The sequence below is a fragment of the Achroia grisella genome, unplaced genomic scaffold (genome assembly GCF_030625045.1).
Source record: "Achroia grisella isolate CSIRO2021 unplaced genomic scaffold, CSIRO_AGI_Agris_v1 utg2471, whole genome shotgun sequence".
In the NCBI taxonomy this organism is placed as follows: domain Eukaryota; kingdom Metazoa; phylum Arthropoda; class Insecta; order Lepidoptera; family Pyralidae; genus Achroia; species Achroia grisella.
Genome location: NW_026712739.1, coordinates 321078 through 344705, shown reverse-complemented (window position 1 = coordinate 344705; position 23628 = coordinate 321078). Strand labels below are relative to the sequence as shown.

General features: G+C 35.3%; 2 protein-coding genes across 2 annotated transcripts in view; one reads left to right on the top strand and one right to left on the bottom strand.

Moving 5' to 3' along the window:
* LOC131842748 (lachesin-like) overlaps positions 1 to 23628 on the top strand; it is a 187839-nt gene that overhangs the window by 84414 nt on the left and 79797 nt on the right. The window lies entirely within an intron of this gene.
* Positions 9029 to 11823, bottom strand: LOC131842780 (uncharacterized). The gene is made up of 3 exons (XM_059191348.1): positions 11793 to 11823; positions 10102 to 10224; positions 9029 to 9597 (listed from the first exon to the last, which is right to left on the bottom strand). Exons 1-3 carry the CDS (start codon positions 11821 to 11823, stop codon positions 9029 to 9031), a joined length of 723 nt encoding a protein of 240 aa, XP_059047331.1.

The window sequence follows — 23628 nt, the reverse complement described above, 5'->3', positions numbered from 1 at the left end:
ATATGTACATATGGCGAACTTAACACCAAACCAGTTGTCTAGTACCCATATCACAAGCTCTGCTTACCGTGGGACTAGATGGCGCTGTGTTAATTGTCCAGGGTTATTTATTTATTTATATCAGTTGTCTAGTACCCATAACACAAACTCTGCTTACCGTGGGACTAGATGACGCAGTGTTAATTGTCCAGGGTTATTTATTTATTTATATCAGTTGTCTAGTACCCATAACGCAAACTCTGCTTACCGTGGGACTAGATGGCGCTGTGTTAATTGTCCAGGGTTATTTATTTATTTATATCAGTTGTCTAGTACCCATAACACAAACTCTGCTTACCGTGGGACTAGATGGCGCTGTGTTAATTGTCCAGGGTTATTTATTTATTTATATCAGTTGTCTAGTACCCATAACACAAGCTTTGCTTACCGTGGGACTAGATGGCGCTGTGTTAATTGTCCAGGGTTATTTATTTATTTATAGCAGTTGTCTAGTACCCATAACACAAGCTCTGCTTACCGTGGGACTAGATGGCGCTGTGTTAATTGTCCAGGGTTATTTATTTATTTATATCAGTTGTCTAGTACCCATAACACAAGCTCTGCTTACCGTGGGACTAGTTGGCGCTGTGTTAAATGTCCAGGGTTATTTATTTATTTATATCAGTTGTCTAGTACCCATAACACAAGCTTTGCTTAGCTTAAGACTAGCGCTGAGTGAATTGTCAAAGGTTGTTATAATTATTATTATTCCATTCAAATAAAATATCAAATATTTTCTCTACATGATATTAGATTAGAAAATATTTATGTATGTGCCCTATTTTTTCCCACATGATATGTATTAGTGTAGTGAATGACTTATGTGTGACTGCCTACTATGTAATGTCCAATTTTTGATGGGCGTCTCCATCAATGGTTTTCCTTTTAAAAACCGTTAAATATACCCAAACACGCGTCCCTCGACTCGTGGCATCAGTATAAAAACTTTTTTATTCCTTTTTTACGGTGTTCGTTTCCTGTCGCTGGGGAAACTTTATAGCTGTATGAATTATGTGGTATTCTTTGTGATTGTCATTATGTTGTTAAAAATTCAATTGTAATATTGGGACATTCTAAACGATGGGCAATTTTCTTGGCATAACTTTTTGTACAATAAATATAAGAATGAACGAAAAGGGCCGCCCGACAGATATAAATATACATTGTTTAGTTTAATTGAACGAGGATAATATTTTAAGAAAGGTGTTACAAATCAATGTGGATGGTTATAAGGGCAGAGGAAGGCCGAAAAAGAGATGGATGAACTGTGTGAAATATGATATGGTAAGAAAGGGAGTAAATAACGCGATGACTGCGAACAGGGATGAATGGAAGCGAAAAACATATTACGCCGACCCCAAATAAATGGGATAAGGATGAAGCTGATGATGATGTTTAGTTTAATTGAAAATTTATTGTAATGTAAAATATTTAGTGTATTTTATTACTGTACAATTAAAGTCTAAAATTCGAAAATATAATGTTCGAAATAGACTTAGTACAAACTCGTCTGCGTGTGTACGTCAGTGTCACCTATTTCGGCCAAGCAGCTTGCTTTGTAAGCTGTTTTGGTTGTAGGGTGCAGATTTGGAAGTGAAATTACAGGATAAGAGGCGTGACATCTTTGTCCTCTGAAATTGCAATGAATGAGTGATATCACGGTGTGATACCTCACATGATAACGTGATAATCATGGTGCTGTTCATGAAAATAGGCGACGGTTGCAGTTTATTTATTATTTAATTCAGGATACTAATGACCCATATTATAAATATTTTATAGACTAATAGACTAACATACATATGAAATAACTAGTTACGCCCGCGACTCTGTCTGCGTGGAATAGTGATTGTGCACGACGCAACTTTTTAGATTTTTATTATATTTTTTTATATATACATTTTAAATATTTTATGCTTTGTTCCATTTTAATTGTCAATTTTGAAATATAAATATATATAACTCAAAGGTGACTGACATAGTGATCTATCAACGCACAGTTCAAACCTCTGGACGGATCGGGCTGAAATTTGGCATGCAGATAAATGTTTTGATGTAGGCATCCGCTAAGAAAGGATTTTGATTAATTCTACCCCCAAGGGGATAAAATAGGTGATGAAAGTTTGTATGAAACTTTGTCAATTTTAACCGATCGAGCTGAGACTTTGCATGCATAAAGCTATTATGACGTAGGCATCCCCTAAGAAAGGATTTTGACAAATTCCACCTATAGGGGATGACAGTTTGTATAAACCTTCTTCAATTTTCGGCTGATTGAACTGAAATTAAAGATTGGAGCTACTATGATGAAGACGTTCGCTTAAATAGGATTTTGATAAATTCAACCCCCATGGGGATAAAATAAGGGATGATGCAGGATGTAAATGTATTAGTTTGAACCTATCAGTACCTAATGGAACGAATAAATTAAGACCAACAAAATAATTTTCAGTTCTTTAAGCTACTGTTATTTTAGAAAAATAATGTTAAATTCCATGTGGACGAAGAAATAGAAATAGAAATAGAAATAATCTTTATTCAAATAAACTCATTACAAGCACTTTTGAATAGTCATATTTTGATTCTACCACTCATTCGGAATGCAGATTCATCACAAGAAGAATGAGCAAGAAACTTGTGTGTTGCTCTTTTTAATAGATGTTTTTTTTTATATAAATAATTACAGTATAACAAGTAAGAGGCATGCGATAATCAACATAGTAGTCGCTACGCACTCATTATTAATGTAATCAGATAATATTGTCAGTGCTATAGATTTAAAGTTTTTCTATAAAAACATTTATTTATTTATTTATTTATTCTTTTGCACACAAAAATGTATACATGTCGGACTTAATGCCTTATGGCATTCTGTACCAGTCAACCGTCGCGTTGATCAGAGATAATAAGGCGGTGCACTTTAATAATTAATTGAAAAAAAAAAGAAAAACAAAAATTATAACAAATAGATACAGAAAAATAGTACATATATATACAGATGCAAATATATAAAAATATTAGTATTTTTATATAAAATATATACCAAACATTATTATCGTTAACGAATTCTTCAATTTTATAGTAAGCTTTTTTGCAAAGGAACTGTTTTATTTGACATTTAAATCTTTTTTCTGGCAGATTTATAACAGACTCTGGTATTTTATTGTAAAACCTTACGCAATTGCCATAAAACGAATTACTAACTTTAGCCAAACGACATTTAGGTAAAATCAGTTTGTTATTGTTACGTAAGCTTTTATTAGTGCAATCACTAACTTTTTGAAACTGTCTATATTCCTTCTGGCATAGATGATATTTTCATAAATGTATTGAGAAGCAACGGTGAGGATATTTGATTCCTTAAAACACTCTCGCAATGACTCCCTGGAACCCATACCATAAATGGAGCGAATGGCCCTCTTTTGTAAAGTAAATATTGTATTTATATCAGCTGCTTTGTCCCATAACAAAATATCATACGACATAATGCTATGGAAATAGCTAAAATAGACAAGTTTAGCCGTTGCCACGTCTGTTAATTGTCTAATTCTTCTTACCGCATAAGCGGCAGAACTAAGTCGACTCGCCAATTTAGTAATATGAGCACCCCATTGCAACTTGGAATCTAATGTGATACCTAGAAATACAGTATCGTCAACAAAATTAATAGATTTATTGTCCAATACGATTTTTGAATCTACCGGCCTTACATTGGGGAGAGTAAATTTGATACATTTAGTTTTATTTGCATTTAGTAGCATATTATTTGCCGTAAACCATTTTAAAACATAAGAGAGAGAACCGTTTACTTCGTCCATATCATCAATATGTCGATTGACTTTGAATACTAATGAAGTATCATCAGCAAACAGAACTATGTCAGCTATCTTTCCTACCATATAAGGAAGATCGTTTATGTAAACTAAAAATAAGAAAGGACCTAGAATAGAGCCCTGAGGAACACCCATTTTAATACTAGAAGTCGCGGGAACAGCTAGTTACATAGTTATAATTTTTGTAATATGTCATATGATTGTTTTGTATGCGCCAAAAAAATTTTTTTTCTTCCTTTCAGTTGTTTAATAGAAGGTCTGTGGGAGGCTGCAGTGGAAAGGGGAAAGTTCCGTTTTGGCACCAGAATCTGAATTCTTATTTATTAAAGCAATAAACCCATTTATATTATGAACTGCGCCGTTAAGAAACTTATTTTACGCTTGTTTTAATAATGAATAACTTTATCGAAGGGTTGCACTGCCAAATAGTTCTGTGTGTTTGTCTGTAACGAGTTTTGGATGACTGATAATAAAATTGAATGCTTGTGGGGACTGGTCTGTTCAGGTTGCTAACACTGATTAGATTTTTTGATTTTTTTTTATATAGTATATGCTGGTGGTCACTCTATTCTCCCAAATTTGAATTTAAATGAATCTGTATTAATGTAAATATGTACATTTAAAAAAAAATACGAGCTGAGTTTCTTGTCAGTTCTTCTCATCTCGAAATCATTCCGAACTGACGGTAGATTTGACATATCATAAGAGTCTGTAATAGACCTACATGAATAAAGATATTTTGAATACTAGCTGAGTTTCTTGTCAGTTGTTCTCATCTCGAAATCATTCCGAACTGACGGTAGATTTGACATATGATAAGAGTCTGTAATAGACCTACATGAATAAAGATATTTTGAATACGAGCTGAGTTTCTTGTCAGTTCTTCTCATCTTGAAATCATTCCGAACTGACGGTAGATTTGACATATCATAAGAGTCTGTAATAGACCTACATGAATAAAGATATTTTGAATTTGAATGCCTACAGTTGATTAATAAAATGAATATAAAGAAATTGAATATATGTATATATGCATATCCAACCTCAATATAACAAATTGGAAGGGAGTACAGTGGACCGGAAGACGCAGCGTGGGAAGGCGTCCAGCAAGGGGACGTCAAGATCGCTGGAAGGCATTGGATGCGAACAGCGCAGGACCGATCGTCGTGGAGATCTTTGGGGGAGGCCTATGTCCTATGTATGGTATGATGATGATGATGATGATGAATCTTTTAGTAGTTGACATACATAATGATGTATGATTTGTACTTCAAAGAGAATGTACATCTGTTGCGGGTAATGATGCGATATTGTTGGTTGAGAATAAAAAGCTAGTCATCTATAATATACATCATATTATAAATGACTAGCTTTTGCCCGCGGCTTCGCTCGCGTTAACTTATCCCCTTTGGGGTGCTATTTAACAAAATCCTTTCGTAGGAGACGCCTACGTCATAGCAGCTTTATGCATGCAAAGTCTCAGCCCGATCGATTTAAAATTCACAAAGTTTCATACAAACTTTCATCCTTCATCTTATCCCCTTGGGGGTAGAATTAATCAAAATCCTTTCTTAGCGGATGCCTACGTCATAACATCTACCTGCATGCCAAATTTCAGCCCGATCCGTCCAGTGGTTTGGGCTGTGCGTTGATAGATCACTATGTCAGTCTTTTGAGTTATATATATTTAGATATATGTATATATATATATATTTTTTAATTATATATATGTGTATAAATATAAAAATTTTAATTTAATTTTAACTAACATTATACCTAAAATTCCTATGGAACACCTGACCAGAGCAGATTTTAACAAAACAGCTATTTCTATATAACTGTAGCGGTAAACAAATAAGACGAACTGGTGGTAAATGGCCATAAAAAAACCTTAGCCTTCCCAGGTTGGAGGGTAAATTTCACAAGTTTGTGAAACTATTCGTGTAAACCGGATCACGTACGCACACAGTTCGTTAGTTACCAAGTTTGTGTGTGACGTACGTGCTGACATTGATATCAAAGAAAAAGTACACACTAGCACACTAGTAAGTAAACTAGCACAGTGTTAGGTAACAGTTGCTTGTTACCATAGCGTACGTAGGCCTGTGCACGACAAGTATCTGCAGATTCTGCCAAACTGAAGAGGAAACGCCGCTACACATCCTATGTGGTTGTAGCCCACTCATGCATAAACGAAATATCTCCTTTGGAAAGTTTACACTCTATCCTGAGGAGATAAAAACCATCGCTCCTAAGAATATCCTTCAATTCTTGTCCCTGACGGGAACTTTGAAAAAGGGCGAGCACAATAGATCTATGTAGGTCGCAGTGCTACAGGTGCTACAAACATCTGACAATAGCCCAAACCACCCAATAAAAAAAAAAATAAAAAAATTCATAGTCATAGATATTTATTCATAAAACAATAGAAATAGAAATAATCTATACATATAAATTGGAGTGTCTGTTTGTAATATTGAAATAATCGCCTTTTACTTATTTTTTACAATTTTTGTCTGTCTGTCTGTCTGTTTGTTCCGGCTAATCTCTGAAATGGCTGGACCGATTTTGACTGGACTTTTTTTGGTAGGTAGCTAAGGTAATAAGGAGTAACTTAGGTTACTTTTCTTTTATAAAAATAAAGTTAAGTTCCACGCGAACGAAGTCGCGGGTCCAGCTAGTTTATTCATAAAACAATAGAAATAGAAATAATCTTCCTTTTTTATATTACGATGGTGACAAAGCATACGGCCCATCTGATGGTAAACGGTTACCGTAGCCTATGGACGCCAGGGGTGTCACGTGCGCGTTGCCGACCCTTAAGAAACCTTAATATACCCTTCTTGAAAAACCCCATGCTGTAGTCTCGTGGGAAAACCTCGGCAGGAAGTTCATTCCATAATCTAAGTGTACGCGGGAGGAAACTCCTCTGAAACCGCACTGTTCGGGACCACTTAGGTTCCAGTGTGTGGGGATGAATTCCCTGTCGATGGCGAGCGGTGCGGTGGTAAAAGGTGGCTGTCGGCATTATGTTGAACAATTCCTCCGGAAAACCCCGGCAGGTAGTTCATTCCACAATCTAAGTGTACGCGGGAGGAAGCTCCTCTGAAACCGTATTGTACTACACTTTTGTTATATAAGCTCTATTGAATAGTCAAATTTGTTTGATTCTACCATTCATACGGAACGCAGACTCATCAAAAGAAGAATGAGCAAGAAACATGTGTGTTGCTATTTTAAATAAATATTGTTTTAATTGGATTTACATTAACAAGGATTAGGCATACGACAATCAACATGGAAACCGCTACGCACTTAATCTCTGTTCAATAAGGTAACATTGTCAGCGCTATGAATTTTAAGTTTATTTTCTAGAAAAACATAAATTCTTCTATTTTATATTAAGCTTTTTTGCGAAGAAAATATTTTATAAGACACAAAAATCTTTCTTTTTTCTGGCAAATTGAGTGAATAATACAATTGTGTTTGAACTTTGAACACTCAGCCCGAGTGGACAGGTAAGAAGCCCAATTTACACTCAGCCCGAGTGGGCAGGGAAGTGAGCAGCGCGAGAACAAACTAGAAAACAAGTTACCCCTAACATCTCTCCTTGTATTCTCCCGCATCAATCTCTCTTCCTCAGTTTCATTTCTAATCAAATCTTTTTTAAAGTCTAGTAATAGTACTAATAAATACAGACTAGGCACAGTTAAAATACATATTTTTTTATAACTGAAATGGCAAGTAACCTGACCTTTCTCCTGTTAAATGGTAAATATCTAGTGCCATCTAGTCCCAAACGCATCTCTAATAACTATATATTATACATGTACACCCATGCAAAACCGGGGCGAGTAGCTAGTACATAAAACTACTATAAAACTGACAAACGCATCCGAGTGTGCTCTACTTATCTTAAAAGTTGATAAAGAAACACTTTCTTAATATTTACATATATATTTATCACATAATAAATACTATTAATAATATATTACCCAATATATAGATATACAAAACTTAAGTTACATTTGTAAAACTTAAAATCAACATAGAATATACACGGGTACTGTTTAAACTAAAATATTCAACGTCCTTTCAAATTAAGCCATAAGTCAATAGTTATATCGTTTAACAGAGATCTTATTAATTTAATTATATTACAGTATTATGAAACAATAATTATTTGATATCCAAATCATTCATAACATTCATCACCGAAAATTCAGTTCATCATCGCAAAATCAGAGCAATTGCAACTGGGTCTAATGCTTCTTATAAATCCATTAATTGTATTAGCATTTGATGTTATGCTTGCATATATACATAAAACTGTTAAATCTGGACACTAACAGATATTTCCAGCCAGGAAATCTGATAGTTCTGATATCTGTCACAGAATGCATAGTTTATTTGACGATGCAAATTGGAAGGGAACAGTCCTTTTGGGTGTTCATCAGATTGTTATTGATAAACATTTTCTAAGAGTGTGCAAATAGAATTGGAGTAAATATATGCTGTAAATGCTGGCCTCTGAAGATGTGCTCAACTTTTGGGCCTTTTAATCTGAAACTTCACGATCAGTGATGTTTGTTAAACATTCACTTTCAATGACCAAGTTGGAATGTCTATAAATAACATTTAAATTAACTTAAATATTATAAATTGTAAGTTGACAAACTCGCAAAGTCTTTAAATCCAGTTAACTTATAATCTTGAGGCATATTCTTGATTATTCAGTTAAAATTATCGTGTTATTTGTAACCTAGTTAACTGCTTAGTTATTGATGGTCTTCTGATATCTTCGTCTTCTTATTTTGGTTGAATTGCAACCCCAGAAGATTGCGACAACTTTAGCGCATTCGGTCGCTGATGCGCGTAAAGGATAAGATAAGTAGGTGGGTCATAGTTTGGTGCCCCGCAGTCTCAAGACTCCCTATTTTACCAAGTTGTACCTGCACCAGCCTACCTAGGTTCGTAGTCTATTAAATCCAAGGATTTCCAAGTGGATCATTGCAGGCCGTTGCCTGGGGTAGATGTTCGGTTGCTTGAAGAAAGTCCGAAGAAGCGGGATGGTTTGACTTCCATAAGTCGGTCTTTGTGGAACGTCGTTCAGATATCATAACTTATTATTTCAGTAATACTGATGGATTGAGGCTTTAGTAACATGATTGGCAAGGATCTTCACATGGACACGGCGACGGTTGTGGGCAGGGTGGTGGGCAGGGAGAGGATTGTTGTAAAGCACTCATGGGGAAGCAGATTGTCGGCGGTTGGATGCAAGCTGGCGCTGGTGGTCGGACGTAAATTGGGGGAGGATTGATCTCCGGTAATGCAGGTGGGTTGATGTATATTGGCGGTGGCTGGATTGGACATGGTCGCGGTGGTCGAACTACCACTGGCGGAGGCCTAATTGGCGCTAACGGTGGTGGTCTCACCATCATTGGAGGCGGATTTATTGGAGGCAACGGTGCGGGGCGGACCACAATAGGTCTTGGTGTTATAGGTGAGAGAGGTGGTGGTCTGACGATGATGGACGGTGGTGTGATGGGTTGGGGCCGCTTCGGTCGCACCAGAATGGAGGGCGGCTGGATTATCACGTCAGGAGAGGATTGGATGTAGAAGGTGCCGCCTGGTACCGGTATTTCTTGGAAGCCAATGGATTTTAGACGCTCCGGAATGCAATTCTTTTGGAGTAGCGTGCGGACTGGTCCATCACCACAGGTCGCTGTAAATAATGATGCATTTTTAATGGAATTTGGTATTAAATTGTAAACAAACTTACTACCCACCTGAAGAGGTAACCGTCGCCTATTTACATGAACAGCACTACGGTCCATACAGCGTCCGTGACGACTCATATGCTGCCAGGTGACTAAGATGTCATGCCTAGTAGCCAATAGTTTTGAACCTACTCTAAAAAAATGGTTCTCCATTCGACACGTATTTTCGTATATATTCAAGTAGAAAAAAGTCTGAGGTAATATAATTTTCTCTACTTGAACCTATATTGATTATTTTTCTTATTGTAAGAGGAGGTTTCTCGTGGAATTGTGAAAAACACCAGAGGAATTGTAAGTGCGCCCCCGGCCTTTTAAGAAGGAATGAACGCTTTTCTTGAAGGCTTCAGTATCGTATTCGGAAATACAGTAATGAAGGCGCGACATGCATACAGATAGACAGACAGAGTTACTTTTGCATTTATAATATTAGTAAGGATTGTTATACTTACTAGGACCGTCGCACGGCGGCGGGCAGGGACAGGGGCACGGCGGGGGCGGACAGGGACACAGGCTGGGACATGGAGGCTGACAGAACTGCGGCGCCGGTGCTGCTAATGCTGATGATAGTAACGCTGTAAACAATATTAATAATAAAGCCTTTATTCAAATTTTACATTTTCAGCTATACGGGCCAGGTCATAGTGCTTGCTGTAATATGGTTGAGTGATAATGGCTGGGTCATCCGTCTTACTCGTGAACGGGTGCTGTGGGAACCGGTCTGTTCAGGTTACGAACACTGATTAGACATTTTGCTTTTGCAATAGCATATGCTGGTGGTCACTCTATTTTCCCAAATCTGTATTAATACAAGCTGAGTTTCTGGTCAGTTCTTCTCATCTCGAAGTCATTCCGAACTGACGGTAGATTTGACATATCATAAGAGACTGTAATAGACCTACATGAATAAAGATATTTAGAATTTGAATATGTATATCTATATATATTTGCTAACAAGCATAGTCCTCCTCTTTCTCTAGTGGTCTCTATTGTTAGCAGTTCCTACCCAAGTACCACCTACCACCACTTTGAAATCATCTATCTTCTGTAAGGTCTTCCTCTTCACCTTTTCTTTTTAAAGAAGAAGACAATCCACACAGCGCCACTTAGTCGAATATTTCTGTATTAAATTCGTTTAATACATTTTTTATGCACAATAATTGTATTATTATTATTATTTAATTAATGCAAATGCAAGTTCGACCAAGACTGAATTTATTATCAATGCACACACATATACATGATAAATCATTTACCCTCATAAATATTACAACAATACCTAATACCGAAAAACCGGAAATAATAATATTATTATATTGGTTTGATGGAAAGAGAAAGAATGACCGAAAAAAGATGGATGGACTGTGTGAAAGATAACAATAATAATAATCTTTATTTGTCTCAAACAAAAACTTTTCACACAATACAACTGTTGCCCATAGAATAATATAATTTAAAACTAATGAATGAGACAAAACGGTCTATAACTCAGTGAGGGCGGTGAGTCCACCCTCTCTGCTATTCTGTTATAGCCTTTATCAGTAAAATACAATGTGAGATCGACGACGATGATGGCATAATAAGTTGGATAGAAAATGAGAAGTACATAGAAAACAAAACATTACCTATTATACCCAACGCCGAAATATCGAAAATGATAATTATATTGGACTAGCTGACCCGCACAGCTTCGTCTGCGTTTCATTTCCCCACCTTTAGCAATATTTTTCATTGCAGCTTAGCTTAGAACCTTCCTCGACAAATTGACTATCCAACACAAAAAGAATTTTTAAATTCGACCCAGTAATTCCTGAGATGAGTGCGTTCAAACAAACAAACAAACTAACTCTTCAGCTTTATAATATTAGAATAGATTGATGGAAAGAGAGTGGATGACGGAAAAAAGATAGATGGACTGTGTGAAAGATAATTTGGATAAAAAATAGGAAGTTCATAGGAAACAAAATATTATCAAAGCCGCAATAACGAATATTGGATTGATTTCCATCAATCAAAAGAGAGGACCGAAAAAAGATGGATGGACTGTGTGAAAGATAATGTACAGAAAACATAAGAAGAGAAATCCATATAAAAAGATAGATGGATTGTGTGAAAGATAATTACGATAAAATATAAATATTACCAATAATACCCAACGCCGTTAATCGCCCCATATCGACGGCCAATTGTGAATTAGTATGTATGTGTACAGTATATATACCCGAAATATTACAACTAACTTCAGTCACTTTAACTAGAAATGTTTATAATATCATAATTTGTTTGATTTGCAACCATTTGACCATAGTTTAATAAGAATGTATTTAAAAAAAATTAGATTCACTTAACAATGAAATTTACATGCATTTCTTCTTAAATTTCTATATAATACTAGCTGTATTCGCGATTTCGTCCGCGTGGAATTTAACTTTATTTTTCTAAAATAAAAGTAGCCAAGTTACTCCTTATTACATCAGCTACCTGCCTAAAAAAGTCCAATCAAAATCGATCCAGCCATTTTAGAGATTAGCCGGAACAAACAAATAGACAGATGGAGAAAAATTGTAAAAAATCTCATTTTGGTGTACGACAATGTACCGTATTTAGATACATATGTATGTAGTAAAAAATATTATTTCAGTATTACAAACAGACACTCCAATTTTATTTATATGTATAGATTGAAAAAGGTCTCCGGCCTTTTATAAACGTTATATTTCGTTATTGGTACTGCTTTATTAATTTCTAAAATTGGTACAAAAGATGGACTTTATGCTATAGAATTCTCTAGGAGTCATCCTTTGGGATGCATATGTTAACTATCCTAACTTGGTTTTTAAAATAAAATAAAACATAAAATTTCATTTAAAAATGAATCTGTATTATTGTAAACATGTACAACATTTATTTGAAAAGAATACGAGCTGAGTTTTTTGTCAGTTCTTCTCATTACGAAATCATTCCGACCTGACGGTAGATTTGACATATCATAAGAGTCTGTAATAGACCTACATGAATAAAGATATTCTGAATTTGAATTTTGAAAAAGAAATTGATTTTGTCTATGAATATAGAATGAATCATATGTTTCTATAACCTTGTATGATTAACCGTGAAACTTAGTTGTATGTCAGTTGATTAAGCATATATATAATTAATTAATTGTATATATATAACGGTTATAATTCATAAAAAGTAGGTACTTGAGAAGCGGCGACATGGGCAAGACACTACTGTTGGTTTTTGGTAAGGTTTTTTTTTACTAGCAGTTTCTTGCTTTGATTTTTAACATCAAAATGTTAATAAAAAAATTCGTTAATAAAAAATTGATTTTAAAAATTAATCAGTTCAAATTAAGAAGTTTATTCGAGTAGAATAATAATAATAATCTCAGGACAATTCACACAGCGCCATCTAGACCCAAGTTAAGATAGCTAAAGCTTGTGTTATGGGTACTAGACAACTGATACATATACGTAAATATATTTTTTTCGTAAATATATACATATTATATAGGAACCAATGATACAAATAATCATACACATGATAAATTCAAATCATGATTGTGTTGGAGCTGATCGAATGGAGAGTTCCAGAGGTAATTTAGTATCTATTAGTAAATAACAAGATGGCTACAATCAGAGATGAATGTAAGAAAAAATATTACGCCGACCACAAATAAATGGACCGATACGATATTGAAAACTTCAAGAAAAGAACTTATTCCTTTTTAATGGCTGACAACTTACTGGCAATTTCCGTGGTTTTGCGGGTGCTCATGGTAAGCATCAGGTGAGCCGCTTGTTTGTTCCCTATGTTATAAAAAAAATGGTATAAGGAAGAAGGAAGAAGCAGTAATATAGAATGTATTACAGCGCTAATCAGCTACGCAGCGGCAGCACCGTGGCGCTGCATAAAAACCTGCGACGGGTCTACTATCTGCTTCAGCGATCCAAGCGAACCGACCATCAGATCACCTTCCATCAGCATCAACAGGCCCTGCCCCCCCTGCTCGGGACCAGCGACGGTCTACACCCCACAAGTCTGCCCGTGTCCAAGCCCGCAGCCGTGTCCCCCTCCCTGCGAGACCCCCTGTCCATCCCCCTGCCCGCCCCCCTGCCCGCAGCCGTGTCCGCCCCCCTGTCCAAGTCCATGTCAGCAAACATGCGATCCCTGTATGTTTTAAATGTTTGAAGCCTAATTTACATTGCGAAACGTCAAGTCAATTTTGAAATTCAGTTAATTTTTTAATTCGTCAGATAATCTCTAATTGTGTTACATCAAGTTTAGTGTAAAAAACGAGAAAGATGTCTAAATTAAAGATTATTGCAGTTGATTTTATTTGAATAAATGTAAATTCTTTGACAGCTCGTTTCTGATTGGCTGGAAGGAAGCGCGCCATATTTTTTCAACGAATGATAACCAACAAAACTTATACACTATTAGAACGACATTGGCTATTAAAATTTAATAATTTGACAGTATTTCTATTATTACCTATTTGGTTATAGGGACGAATTTTTTAGCATTGCATGAATTCATGGTGCAGGTGCTGGGTCCATCGTGTGGCAGAGAGAAACTTCTCCCAGTTCCCGGGTGTAGGTTTAAGATCTTGCCGAGGTACATCAACACTCACCTTCACAGCTCGTGTTTCTCTCCCTGACCACACAAATCTGGTAGAAACCTGCTAGTGTAGCTTCAGATACATGTTTTAGTATACAACTTACTGCAGTTCTAAACAGACTAAGATCGTAAGAGAGATTTCGCTGGTTTCTCTCACTTCCGGGTTCAATTCTCGGTCGGTTGAATATGGAAGACGAACTTTCTCACATTTGAGTCTAGCTCTGACTGATCACGAAATAAAGATTAATTTACATACTGAAGACCAAATTTTCATATAAGTGTTGTTGAAATTAATAACAAATTAAATTCAAATTAGCTTTTTAAAGTAATTATTGCGCAATGTAATTTAGGCTTAAAGAAATTCGATATTCAAAATTCATTCCCGCCAAATCCGATTCGCTTTTTTATTCTGTGATTTTTAATTCGTATAAATTATTTCCTTTGCCTTTTGTATAAATATCACAAACATTATTCGATAATTAAATTATAACCATACTGTTTTTTTTTTAAATAAATGTGACGTAATTTGGTATTAAATTAAATGGAAAAATGATAAAATATTGGAAAATAAAAAGAGGGCATTTAATTAAATTATATTTGGAAGTAATTACATAATTGTTTAATTTTTATTATTCAAACTTTGTAACAACTCGTCTGCGTGTGTACCTCAGTCTCACCTATTTCAGCCAAGCAGTTTGCTTTGTAAGATGTTTCTGGTGATTTGAATTTGAATTTTAGTTTTAATGACTGAGTATTATTGTAAACATGTAGGTACAACATTTATTTGAAAAGCATACGAGCTGAGTTTCTTGTCAGTTCGAAATCATTCCGAACTGACGGTAGACTTGACATATCATAAGAGTCTGTAATAGACCTACATGAATAAAGATATTTTGAATTGGAAATTGAATTTCGGTTATAGGGTGCAGATTAGGCAGTGCAATTACAGGATAAGAGGCGTGACATGTTAGTACTCTGGAATGACGACGCGTGAGTGGTATCACGAGTGTCACATGATAACGTGCTGTTCATGTATATAGGCGACGGTTGCCACTTACCATCGGGTGGTACGTCCATAAGAGGGAATGTTTTTTATAAGTACACATTATATACTAGTCATTACATAGTATAAAACAAAGTCGCTGTCGCTGTCCGTCCCTATGTATGCTTAAATCTTTAAAACTACGCAACATATTTTGAAGTGGTTTTTTTTAACAAATAGACTGATTCAAGAGGAAGGAAATTCAGCTTGTTTGGCATTATAATGACAAAAAAATGTAACGAAACTACATTAAAAGTACTAGGAGAACATGAGTTTATAGGCAGTTTGTTGAGAGATATCCTGTGAAATTAAAGTGTATGAAGACCGGACCTCGTAGTCCTTCAGATCTCCACCGTATTAAGGTCACATGATAACGTGATGTCTGTAGTGCTGTTCATGTATATAGGTGACTGTTACCACTTACCATCGGGTGCCACGTCAGCTTGTTTGCATTACAATAACAAAAAATGTAACGAAACTACATTAAAAGTACCAGGACAACATGAGTTTATAGGCAGTTTGTTGAGAGATGACCTGTGAAATTACAGTGTATGGAGACCGGACCTCATAGTCCTTCAGATCTCCACCGTATTAAGGTCACATGATAACGTGATGTCCGTAGTACTGTTCATGTATGGCGACGGTCACCACTTACCATCAGGTGGCACGTCAGCTTGTAACAAAAAATGTAGCAAAACTACATTAAAAGTACCAGGAGAACATGAGTTTATAGGCAGTTTGTTGAGAGATATGACCTGTGAAATTAAAGTGTATGGAGACCGGACCTCGTAGTCCTTCAGATCTCTACCGTATTAAGATCACATGATAACGTGATGTCTGTAGTGCTGTTCATGTATATAGGTGACGGTTACCACTTACCATCAGGTGGCACGTCAGCTTGTAACAAAAAATGTAGCAAAACTACATTAAAAGTACCAGGAGAACACGAGTTTATAGGCAGTTTGTTGAGAAATATGACCTGTGAAATTACAGTGTATGGAGACCGGACCTCGTAGTCCTTCAGATCTCTACCGTATTAAGATCACATGATAACGTGATGTCCGTAGTGCTGTTCATGTATATAGGCGACGGTTTTTTTATGGATGATAATGTAACGGTGCAATCCGCCTGCGCTAACAGTATACGCTGGCGGGGCACCAGTGGAGGATGATAAGATGAACATGAGGTCAGGTCAAATTCACCAGGAATTTATCACGATGGTTTCCAGAGGGAACCGCGTGCAGGTCAACCTGACATGGTACATTGCTAGCCAAAGGAAGGGTTTTTTTTGGGTGATATTGGAATGGTGCACCTGCCTGCGCTAACGGTATACGCTGGCGGGGCACCAGTGGAGGATGATAAGATGAACATGAAACCAGGTCAGTTGGCCCGTCGTGTCAAATTCACTAGGAATTTATAACGATGGTTTCCAAGAGGAACCGCGTGGAGGTCAGCCTAACACATGGTACATTGCTAGCAATAAGATTATCAATCCACATTACTAACGATCCCCTTTCAATTCACACAGCGCCATCTAGACCCAAGTTAAGCTAGCTAAAGCTTGTATTATGGGTACTAGACAACTGTAACTAACTAGACAACTATAGATATATATTGTTTTTCCGTAAATACATACATATTATACCCAGACCGATACAAACAATCATACTCGTGAATACAAATGTTTGTGCCGTGCGAGAAATCGAACCCGCGACCAGAATACAAAAGTTTTTGCCATGCGAGGAATCGAACCCGCGACCAGAATACAAATATTTGTGCCATGCGAGGAATCGAACCCGCGTCAAATAAAAGTCAAGTAAATTGTACATCATTTTATTTAGGAAATTCATTGGCCACTGGATTGGTAGACTGGCCAGGGATGCCAGTGATCCTCCAGCTTGGGTGTGGTGCATGGTGGTCTGCACCATGCCGAACTGCGGCATCGCCAAGCACCCTGCAGCTATTACTGAAACATTCAAAATTCAAAATTTTTAATTCAAAATTCGAAATTCAACATTCAACATTCAACATTCAAAATTCAACATTCAACATTCAACATTCAAAATTCAACATTCAGCATTCAGCATTCAAAATTCAACATTCAACATTCAAAATTCAACATTCAAAATTCAAAATACAACATTCAACATTCAACATTCAAAATTCAACATTCAACATTCAACATTCAACATTCAACATTCAACATTCAAAATTCAAAATTCAACATTCATTCAACATCATCATGAACATCAAATTTTTTACATTATAATTTTAATTTTTTCCCTACCGTTCAGTTCGGTATATAGATCCAATTGAAAAGAACTGGCAAGAAACTCAATTGAATATTTTATTTTATTTTTTTAAAAGCCAGTTTATTTACAATGTATATTTTATATAGGTGTCTATGTCTAACATTAAATGAAAATCCCGTGCATGAACAACTATTGCCGTGCACGCTCGTCATTCAAGTAATCGTTTAGTGAGTAATAGGCTTTGCTCAGTAAATATGATTTAACAGATGTTTTGAATTTATTTAAGGGTAATTCCAATATATCCTTTGGTATCTTATTGTAAATTTTTATACCTATTCCCATAAAAGACCTATTGACTTTTTCTAAACGATACTTGGGGACTGCAAGTTCGTCTTTAAATCTAGTATTAATATTATGAATATTGCTGTTTTTTGGAAATAAGTCAAGATTTTTATGAACATATAGGATATTTTAATATATAAATTGAGAAGCAACGGTGAGAATATTTAAATTTGCCCGCGCCTTCGCTCGCGTTAATTTATCCCCTTAGGGGTGGAATTCATCAAAATCCTTTCTTAGGGGATGCCTACGTCATAGTAGCTTTATGCATGCAAAATCTCAGCCCGATCGGTTTAAAATTGACAAAGTTTCATACAAACTTTCATCCCCTATTTTATCCCCTCGGGGGTAGAATTAATCAAACTCCTTTCTCAGCGGATGCCTACGTCATAACATCTACCTGCATGCCAAATTTCAGCCCGATCCGTCCAGTGGTTTGGGCTGTGCGTTGATAGATCACTATGTCAGTCACCTTTGAGTTATATATTTTTTTATATATAATATTTGATATTTATTTGATATTTGATATTTATTTATTCAGTAACAATTTATATTGTGTTTGAAATTATACAATTTTTGCTGCTAAGAAATTCATCAACACTGTAAAATGATTGCTCCAACAGAAAACAACGCAACCTCCTCCTAAAAAGCTTCCAATTATGTATTTTCTTTAAACTGTTGGGCAAAGAGTTGTAAAGCCTTACTGCTTGGAAACCCTCACCATGCTTCACAATATTAAGGGTAGGTTTTATAATGTTAGGGTAATCCATTCTGCGAGTATTTTCTCTTATGTCTCGATTCTCCCTGGTCTCACTACCAACAATACTTTTTACAAAATCTGTTAATAGCACCAATATGTATAAGCATGGTACAGTCAAAATTCTGTATTCTTTAAAATATTGCTTACAGGATTGCACTTGTGGTATACGGACAATAGTCCTAATAGCTCTTTTTTGTAATATAAACGCCTTATTTATATTGTATTTATAACTATTGCCCCAGAACTTTATACTATATCTAAGTTTTGATTCCACTAGAGCATAATAAACAGTCTTCAACTGATCAACAGTAAGGTCATCTCTGAGACTTCTAAGTGCATAGCATGCAGAACTGATACTATTTTCCATTGAGTTAAGTTCACGTTTCCAGTTCAAATATTCATCCAATTCAACTCCCAAAAATCTGACCGATTCAGCCAGATCAATTCTTCTACCATTTACAACAATATCTATGGTGTCCTTAACTTTCGCTGTACTTTTGAATAACAATGCATGTGTTTTGTCTATGTTAAGTATTAAATTATTCGCAGAAAACCAAGTATCGAAAATGGAAAGTAAGTGATTCGTCTTCTCAGTCAGTTCATGTAAACTTTCAGCAGAAACGATAGCATTTGTGTCATCTGCGAACATAACTACACTAGCATCATTAGTAGAATGTGTGATGAAATCTGCTAAGTCATTAATAAATAAAACAAATAAAATAGGTCCCAGAATTGAACCTTGTGGCACGCCTCGTTTTACTGTTGTCATTTTAAATGAATAAGTAACTTCGCAATTATTTTCAACATTCTTAATTTCTACGTATTGTCGTCGATTTTGCAGATAAGACTTAAATAATTTTAACTCATGTCCTCTTATGCCATAAAATTCTAATTTTCTTAACAGGAGATCATGATCGACAGTATCAAAGGCTGAAGTTAGATCCAGAAAGAGGCCTACAACTTTTTTCTTTACATTTAATTTACTTAATATAATTATAATAACTGAAATAATAATAGTAACTCAAAGGTGACCGACTGAATGTCAATCAGTCACCTTTGAGTTACATATATTTATATTATATTTTATTTATATATATTACTTGTATTTTATTTAGAATAGAAAATCATTTATTCAAATAAACTTAATTTAAGCACTTTTGAATAATCAACATTTTTTTAAATCTACCGCTTATTCGGAAAGCTGTCTCATCACAAGAAGAATAAGCAAGAAACTTGTGTGTTGCTCTTTTAAATAATCCTTGTAAGTTCACATTTTACAAGTCGAAACGTGTGAATACAAACTACCAACCAGCACTAATTTATTTAGGCTCAAATATAAAAACAGAATAAGATTAAATCAGTCGTAGTGATATGAGCAGACCAGTCCCTACAAGCAGCACTCGTTCACGAGTATGACGGATGAGCCAGCCATCACTGCGCTCGACCATATTTTATTTACGCATTCACTTCCCTTACAAAATATAACACGTACCAAAAATAAACACAATCAGAAAACTGGTCTTCATGTCTCACTTCACTGTGCATTTCTATACAAAAGACTATAATAATGAAACGTAAATATTACATATTTATACAATTTGTTATCTTTATTATATTTTTTACGGCAATTAACTTAAGTCACGAATTAGTGCTAGTTGGTAGTTTGTGTTCACACGTTTCAACTTAAAAATGTAAAGTTACATTATTTAAAAGAGCAACACACAAGTTTCTTGCTCGTTCTTCTTGTGATGAGACAGATTCCGAATGAGCGGTAGATAAAAAAAATGTTATGACTATTAAAAAGTGCTCAAATTAAGTTTATTTGAATAAATGATTTTCTATTATTCTATTTGTGGTTGGCATAATATTTTCTCTTCCATTCATCTCTGTTTGCAGCCATCTCGTTATATATACATATAAATAAAATTGGACTGTCTGTTTGTAATATTGAAATAACCGCCTTTTACTACATGCATATGAATATAAATACGGTACATACAATAAAATTGCTCCTGTTCCGGTTAATCTCTGATTTATTATCAGTAATACTGTATTAAGAGTTTATAATACCAATATACATAGCTGTATAGGATGTTCCTTAGTGTGCATAAATCCATATAAAAAGTGAAAATATTTTGGCGCTAAAACGTGAAAATTAATCTTAAAAAACATAATAAAATAATATTTTTAATTTTTCTTTCTTCATCACATAACTTATCCATGCTTGGCTAAGGCCCGCGTGTTTGAATATATTACCCCCGTAAAAAGGGACATATAGTATAAAATATATATGTATATAAAATAATATGTAAAATGTATTCTTAATGGTTCGAAATACATGTACAATTACATAAAACAACAAAATAAAGATATTGTATGTTCAGTGATTACAGTTTTCATTGTTATTATACAAGATTCCTTAATAAACAACTACACAATACAATTATACAAGAAATAGTCGTATGTCTAGTATTATTATATATATATGATATCTGGGTATATTCAATAGATAATACACATTCAATCTGTCCGTGTGTCATGGTCCAGTGATTTTTTATTGTGTAGTAAATATAACGTTAGGCATTGTTCAGAAACTTTTGTGCTAACCCTATTTCCTCATATTCTGTTAGAAAAAGAATATATATAATAACTAGCTGTACCCTCGACTTTGCGTGGAATTAACTTTATGTTTCTAAAATAAAAGTAGCCTAAGTTATCCTTATTATCCTGCTGCCAGTAAAAGTTCCGTCGAAATCGGTCCAGCCATTTCAGAGATTTGACAGAACAGACAGACAGACAGACAAAGATTGTAAAAAATGTTATTTCGGTATATGTACCGTATTTATATTCATATGCATGTAGTAAAAACGGTTATTACAATATTACAAACAGACAGTCCAATTTTATTTATATGTATAGATATATAGATATGTATGTATGTATATGTAGACTAGCAGACGCCACGCGTTGTTGTGTCTAAGGTTCTTGAATAAAATAATATTGCGAGTATAAATTGAGATGTAAGCTATCCTATCTTTGAAGTTGTATCAAATTGCACACAATGTGCAAATCAAATTTGTAATCGGTTCATTAGTTTAACAGTCCATTGCGGACAAACAACGCAAAAACTTTTGTTGCAAAAATCCCAAATTTCGCAATTAATTGCAAATAATGGCTAATCTGGAAGATAAGTGATTTTTTTTTATTTGAATTAAGTAATTTGTAAACAACCAAATAAGATCTGATGTATATATCTGTATCATGAGATAAATTTGTAACAGAGATTTGAAGTTAATTTGGTTCTAAGTGGTCTAGCGATTTCTATGTTGATTATCGCATGCCTCTTACTTGTTATACTGTAATTATTTATATAAAAAAACATCTATTAAAAAGAGCAACACACAAGTGTCTTGCTCATTCTTCTTGTGATGAATCTGCATTCCGAATGAGTGGTAGAATCAAAATATGACTATTCAAAAGTGCTTGTACTGAGTTTATTTGAATAAAGATTATTTCTATTTCTATTTCTATTTCTATTCCTATTCCTATTTCTATTTCTATTTCTATTTCTATCTCTATCTCTATCTCTATCTCTATCTCTATCTCTATCTCTATCTCTATCTCTATCTCTATCTCTATATCTATCTCTATTTCTATTTCTATTTCTAACAAGGCGTTAAAACTTTGCACCCATCTTCCAAACAGCCTGTATATATACTAACTAAATATAGAAAACCTAATTCAACATCTAAGATCAAGGTATTCAAATGGAAAAGCCATGTTTACTTTTACCAACCCGTTTCAGGGTCGGTGGACTGAGCATTTCATTTCAACTGATCCACAAAGGGGTAGTGTAACAATAAAAAAAAGTATTGGATATGCCGAACGCTCTTTTCTCATTTATAATCGCGACGCCATGTTTTTTTATGTAACTAGAATCACAAACTGGTTGAAAAAAAAACTACCACAATATTTTTTTAATACGTACAGGATATACGGCGAGATATGACGACCTCGGTGGTCTAGTGGTCTAGCACACCGCTTTACGACCGATGGTCGCGGGTTCGATTCCTCGCACGGCACAAACATTTGTATTCATGAGTATGATTGTTTGTATCGGTCTGGGTGTATTCTATGTATAATATGTATGTATTTACAAAAGAAAATATCTATGTATATGTATCAGTTATCTAGTACCCATAACACAAGCTTTAGCTAGCTTAACTTGGGTCTAGATGGCGCTGTGTGAATTGTCCTGAGATTATTATTATTATTATTATTATATTGTTCTGAGGAATTCGGATGTTCGGATTAATACCAGCTGCTGAGTTTCACCACCGTACCACCCGCCAGAAACTGAAATACCATCCTGATCATCTGGATGAATGGCGGTCTTCCACAGTGCGGTTTTCTAGAAACTTTTTGCCTCGCACAACCAAATTGTGGAATCACCTTCCAGCAATGGTATTTCCGAACCGATACGATATTGAAACCTTCAAGAAAAGAGCTTATTCCTTTTTAAAAGGCCGACAACGTACTTGCAATTCCCCTGGTGTTGCGGGTGCTCATGGGCGGCGGTAATCACTTACCATCAGGTGAGCCGCATGCTCGTTTGTCCCCTGTGTTATAAAAAAAAATCGTAAATCAACCGTGTTTTTAACGTAACTAGAATCACAAACTGGCTGATATTGTGGTAGTTTTTTTAAACATATACAGGATACACGTAGAGAACACCCAGACTGATACAAACAATCATACTCATGAATACAAATGTTTGTGCCGTGCGAGGAATTGAACACGTGACGTGAAAAATGAAGTTAAATTCCACGCGGACGAAGTCGCGTGTACAGCTAGTATTACATAACCGTAGAATATTGGGGGGAAGGAGATTGTTAGTACTGTGGATTGATAACCCCATTGCTAGCAATGTACCATGTCAGGTCGACCTCCACGCGGTTCCCCC

Coding starts and splice junctions, on each gene's coding strand:
- LOC131842780 (XM_059191348.1), bottom strand. CDS start 11,823: ATGGGGCGATTAACGGCGTTGGGTATTATTG. Junction 10,225..11,792: donor AACGGCGTTGGGTATTATTG/GTAATATTTATA, acceptor TATTGTTTACAG/CGTTACTATCATCAGCATTA. Junction 9,598..10,101: donor GCCGCCGTGCGACGGTCCTA/GTAAGTATAACA, acceptor CATTATTTACAG/CGACCTGTGGTGATGGACCA.